We start from the raw sequence: 6,138 nt of genomic DNA, 5'->3' as shown, positions 1-6,138 counted from the left end.
GGGGGCGCTATGGGGGACTTTTGGGATAGCATTGGAAACGTAATTGAGGAAAATATGTAATAAAAATATTTAAAAAAAAAAAAAAAGAACCAGGGGAATGCCAGGACCAAGAAGTGGGAGTGGGTGGGTAGGGGAGTGGGAGGGGGGTCTGGGGGACTTTGGGGATAAAATTTGAAATGTAAATGAAGAAAATACCTAATTAAAAAAAAATAAATTGGAAAAAATAAATAAATAAATAAATAAATAAATACATAAATAAATAAATAAATAATCCCTTCCTTAAAAAAAATTAGAAGAGAAAGAGCAAATGACTTGACTCCATGACTCTGTTCTTCCTCAGTGTTAACATCCTGGGTCTCTCTAGTCTCTGTATTAATTTCACATTTACTGCTATGTATACTTATGTGCCAGAAAAAGTTATTTTTGAATAGAAAATTTTTTTCAATCTTTATGCATTAGGAAACTTTTTACTTTAATTTTGACTTTATTTGAACATGAAATGCAGCCCTGTTTCTATTATCTCTTGACAATTCAATGATATAATTTCACTGTATTCTCATTCATTTTAGTGATGACAAATTTCATGTTTAATCCATATATTCTAATGAGGCATTAAGATTTTCACAGTATGTATTGGTTCGCAGATATTTAGTCATTTTTAAGTATGTGTCAAACATTTAACTGAGAGGCTAGATATAAACAAAACAGAAAGTACTTCGTGTTTCCATGGAGATTTCTGTGCTTTGGGTAGCTGTGTAAATGTGTCCGGTGTGTGGAGAGTTCCCTCCACTCTTTTTCCTATGGGTGCTGCCTAGAAATATATTTTTGTGTTACATCCAGCTTGATTTTCTTCTCAGATCTTTATTCTGGAATACCTACTTAGTCATATATCAACTTTCCTGGGTTGATCTATTTTATTCCTGATACATATTTTCTATCTTTGTTGATCTTAAACAAACTTTTACAGAAGCATTTTTTTTAGACTACTAACCACCATTGTTTTTAAAAGTGGATCTAATTTTATTTAACACATGCCTCTCTATTTTATGGCAGCATTTTATTACATTTATTTATTTATTCACTAGACAACCCAATACCAGCCTTTTCTCTCTCCAGTGTCCCCTCACTCAAGTCCTCCCCCAATTCCACTTTCCCCTTATCTTTTGAAGAGGGGGAGTCCTCCTCTGGGTGTCACCTCCCATCTTACCTCTCATTTTTATAGAAAATTATTCTGGTTGACACATTTTTCTGACAGGTTAATGTCATGTTGAAAGTTTAACCCAGCATCTAACTGTTTACTTGTTGAATCTACCTGCCTGCAAATTATCCTTAAGTATTTGATGAATCTTTTTTGTCTTTTTGCTTCTATTTTAGAGTTCTGTTGATAATGTTTTTGTTTTTCAGCTCACAGAAGTGATGATATTCTTTTCTGTGTTTTCTACCTCTCATGAGATTTAGAAGGGATAAGATGTGTGACTGGGTCAAAGCTCCCCCATACTGGTGTCTGTCCAAGGATACCTTGTCCTTGCTGACATTCTGCTTCAGAAGGGGTCTCATTCTGAGGCTCCACTATCACAGCATCCATATCAGGAAGACTGAGACCCCACCCCAACCCTGCTACTGGATTTAGGCCTGTTTTCCCCTAAGTGTTTCCCTGTTTCATCTTTAAGTGCTTTTCATCTGCAGATATTTCCTTTATTTATTTTTTTTAAGATTTATTTATTTATTATATGTAAGTACACTGTAGCTGTCTTCAGACACTCCAGAAGAGGGTGCCAGATCTCGTTACGGATGGTTGTGAGCCACCATGTGGTTGCTGGGATTTGAACTCTGGGCCTTCGGAAGAGCAGTCGGGTGCTCTTACCCACTGAGCCATCTCACCAGCCCGATATTTCCTTTATAATTAACTCATTGGCTCATAACTTAACTGTATTATCAACATTCCAGTGAGACCCAAATCTTCTAAGTATTTAAAAAAAACGAATTTCCTATGAAACAAGTGACTAGTCTTCCTCAGGGAATTCTAGAGCACTTTCACCCCTCATTTAGGGTTTATAGTACATTTAGTACACTTACAAAGTTATAGATTTATCTGATGCTCATAACTCTCTCTGTTTTAGGAACATATCAGAAACTTGCACTTACAAATGGAGGAGGAGAGAACAAGACTAAGTGAGCTACAAGAAAAAGAAAAGGCACATTTATTCAAACTGCAGTATGATGCAGCTGTAAAAATTCAAGCCACTTATAGAGCATCAGTAACTTACCGAAAATATAGCCCAATCATAAAAGAGCAAATGGAAAAGAAGAGGAGGAGAGCACAGGAGTTGAAAGAGAAGGAGGCAAAGATACGACAGAAGGAGGAAGAAAGGAGGAGGAGAATTGAAGAGGAGCAGAAGGTAGAGGAGGAGAGGAAGAAGAAGATGCTGGAGGAGAGGAGAAGACGAGAGAGGGAATATGAAGAGAAAAAGAACATCCTGAGACAAGAGAGAGAAGAGCAACAAAGCAAGGAAATGATAAGACTGAGGGAACATGCCCACTCACCACTGATCATTACCTGTGCTTTAAAGAAAGGAGATTGCCATGGCAAGCAGCAAGCTACTGCACATGTGCCAAAGGGTAAGGGCACTATAGCCAAAGAGTCAGTGGACAGCAACTCAAAGAAGCAAGAAGATGTTTACATCGCTCAGCAATTAAACAAGAGAGAAAACACACACATGCAGCAGCTTGCGTTGAAGGAATCAACAGGAATAAAATTAAAACCAAACCAGGCATTTTTGGTAGAATTAAAAATGAACGAGAAAAATGAAAGTTTACCAAAATTAAAAATCAATGAAAACTTATCAAAAAACCAATGTTCAGAACAATCTTCTGACCAAGAATCTAACACTGAAAATGTAGACCAAAAAAAGGAATTGGAAAACTCCAACCTAAAGGAAAGTGTGAATGAACAGTGCCCGGGGCAAGGACTAGAGTCTGATACTCAGACAGAGGAGCATGTGGAGCATGTCACGGAGGAGAAGGTGGGACAAGAAACCGCAAAACTATTTGGATTCAATCAAGAAGTGAGTGCAGAAGACAGTAAAGGAGTACAAGGAGTCATGGAGGAGACTCGGTTGGGATTGGCTGAAGAGATAGAAATCAGAGAGATGACACAGCAAGATGGGCCATCAGATGAGAATAATAGCTCACCTATTTCCATGCAGAAAAGCCTACCATCACTGACACCAGACAATCCTGAACCTGTAGAAAGAAGTGTAACACTAGAAGAAGACCAAGAGCCTGATTTAAAATCAGAAAGAATTGAGGAAATCCCAGAAGAAGGTGTGCTGTCCTGTGATGCTGCAGTCATTAACGCAGATGCCTCTGTGCATACAGAAGGCAAGGCAGACCTGCAGGATTCTGCCTCAGGCAAGCTTGCTCTCAGTGAAGAAGCTGGTAGTCACAGTGCTAATAACCTCGTGGCCTCTGAAGAAGTGCAAGACTCTCCTAAATCTGAAATCCAAGAAGCTCTGGAACAAGGAAAGCAGACAAAGGCTGAAGGTGATGGCGTCCTGACTTGCTCTGTTTCACAGATAACAGTTTTCTCTTCAGTTGAGGAAAGGAGACTAGCTTGGGTAAAAGCATTTAAACCCTGGGCTGAAATCTTTGAGCAAAATCAACATAAGAAAATTGTTAAAAAAAGGAGACTTGTGAAGTGCCCACCAAATACAATGCCTCCTTTAGATCCATCAGCCATTCTCCAGTATGGCCCTTGGAAAACTTTAAAGCAGGTATTTATAATTTAGCAATACTATTTTTAGGTTGAATGAAAATGAACTTCTGATAATGTAATTTGACCTTTCAATGGTCTTATATATAAGAATTCTGCATCTTAATAAATGGAGTTACTAGTGAAATAGTAATGAAATACTGTCTCCTTTTAGAGAGCTAATATTTTTAAGTCCTCAAGTAGAGTTTATCAGGACCTTATCCATCTTAGCAGTCTAAAGAGCTTTGATTGAATTTTTTCAGTGTCTTAGGCCCTGATTTAATGCCCTGTAAGAACATCTGGAAATTATGATTAGAATTAGATAAGAACATTTAGTGCTTTTCCTCTTTAGGAGTTTACTCTGGATTGTGGACCACACTCTGGCTCACATGAAAGTTTCTCCTGAAGTGAAATAGGTGCTGACAGGATTGAAGACCCTAGATTTCCTGTATGGAAAATGCTATCTAACCATATGCCATAGAGTGGCAACACACAGATGCTAGAAACATGGCATAGTTTTCATTAGGTACTACTAATTTCCTGCTATGGAGAACACAACATCAACCAAACTTAAGACACACAATGTAATATTTAATGTTCTTTTGATGGTATGGTGCTTCAAACAAGTTACAACGTTTATTTATCTGTGGCTTGGAAGTCAAATATATTTTATAAAATTTATTTTAGAGGCATAGAAATAACATTTTTTATCTCAGTTTTAACAAGTTTAGTTTGAGCTGGAATGGCTGCCATCTACCATTTGATTAACTATTAGAGTAAATTGTACATTGTGACGTATGGAGATCAATGAAGCTGAGAATCAATTTTCAGGTACTTACTATTAGTTAGAATTGGGGTAGAAATTTCAGAGTATCAGAAACCTGGTACTGGTTTTCCATAGAGTTTGAGAATTATGTTTTAAATGCTTCAAAATATGTAAAGACACCAGGCTACTCATCACACATGGACACTGACTGGGGCAGAAGACAGACACCAGTTCCACCTATCAAATGTTAAGAGAAGCTCCAACATGTTTCAGGGAGAGACCTAAACCAAAGCCCTTTTGTGTGCAGTAGGAGGTCAGCTTCGACTGTTATGTCCTCAAGATAAACAGGAGGGAAAACTAGCAATGATACGCTGTGTTGTGTCACTAGCTCCTTACTCTATGACAAGTAGGGTCTGTCTTGCTGCCCGTGAGAGACCATGATTCTGGAGATTAAACTTGAGAGAACACTAGTCCCTACATCAAGGGGTAGCTGGGGGAACTGCAGACAATAAGCCATTCATAAGTCTCCCCATATCTTCTATGGTTCCTTTTAATTAAAATGTACTTAATGACTTCATGATATTTTATGCCTTCATGATTTTTTGCCCTTATTTTAAAAAAAATTGGCATGATTGTGTCATGGAGCACACACACTGGCCTTAAACTCATGATGCTCCTGCCTCAACCTCCTTGTGCTAAGGTCACAGGCCTGTACCACCATGTGTGTTCCTCCTGTTTTGGGCTTCAGATCATACCCAGGGCCCCACTTTTGCCACTCCAGTATTCTCGGACCAAGCCACCCCCAGACTATATTCATCTTCTTATATAGACAGGTGCCTAGACAAATAAACACAATGATAAATAATACAGTATTTTATTCACTTGGTAATTTTTCATTTGTCTAATATATTTGACCAATAATTATTGGTGCACTGAAAAGAAAAATGCAGTGTTTGTCCCTATGGAACACAAGCATTGAAATGTCCCATAAATTTCAATTGCTATAAATAAGATTCATGTATATTCTGTGAAAGGAAAGTAAATTAGTGGAGTCTGTTGATTTACTTTTGTTGTGTACTGGGGACTTAACTGTGCTTGCAAGAGCCCTACAACTGAACTATATTCCTTGTTTTTTTGTAAGGAAAAAAATGTTTTGAGTGAGGGTCTCATGGAATTTCCCAGGCTGGCCTTGAGCTCACTGAAAGTATCCTTGGCAAGCTGAATGTGTTATGTTCCTCCCTCAATCCTCTGGGTATTTCAGACGGCAAGTCTGCACCACCACTTCTGACCAGTGATGAGGTTTAGAGGGGACATCTTAGTCAGAGAAAAACAATATTAAGGGACAAGAGGTTGAATTTACTCACTGACATGGCCTCTGTTTCCTAGTCAGGGTTTACGCATGGCTACCAGACCTGTGCAGCTACATAGACTCTTGCCATGATTCTTCACTAGGTTTTCTTGGACGATATCATTTCTCAAGTCATTCTTTTTATAGTTGCCTTTCACTTAGTTTGTTTCAGGCTTTTCAGTATGATAACAGTAAACATTACTTAAAAACAAAAACAAAAACAAACTAACAAAAATCCCTCCTTATGTACTTACTGTTGTTCTTCCTATGGGG

The 6,138-nt window shown here is 38.1% G+C and overlaps 1 protein-coding gene across 1 annotated transcript in view; it reads left to right on the top strand.

Annotated features, from left to right (window-relative positions):
• The window catches only part of Lrriq1 (leucine rich repeats and IQ motif containing 1), a 24,548-nt gene extending 20,714 nt beyond the window's left edge, over nucleotides 1-3,834 (top strand). The window contains exon 8 of the mRNA XM_021175233.2: nucleotides 2,121-3,834. Coding sequence (XP_021030892.1) covers nucleotides 2,121-3,788 — 1,668 coding nt within the window. The 3' untranslated portion in view covers nucleotides 3,789-3,834. The remainder of the gene's footprint in view (nucleotides 1-2,120) is intronic.
• The last annotated feature ends 2,304 nt before the right edge of the window (nucleotides 3,835-6,138 follow it).

This window comes from Mus caroli, chromosome 10 (assembly GCF_900094665.2).
Source record: "Mus caroli chromosome 10, CAROLI_EIJ_v1.1, whole genome shotgun sequence".
NCBI lineage: Eukaryota > Metazoa > Chordata > Mammalia > Rodentia > Muridae > Mus > Mus caroli.
Note: the sequence above shows the minus strand (reverse complement) of the source record. Positions and strands in the feature narration are given on the sequence as shown.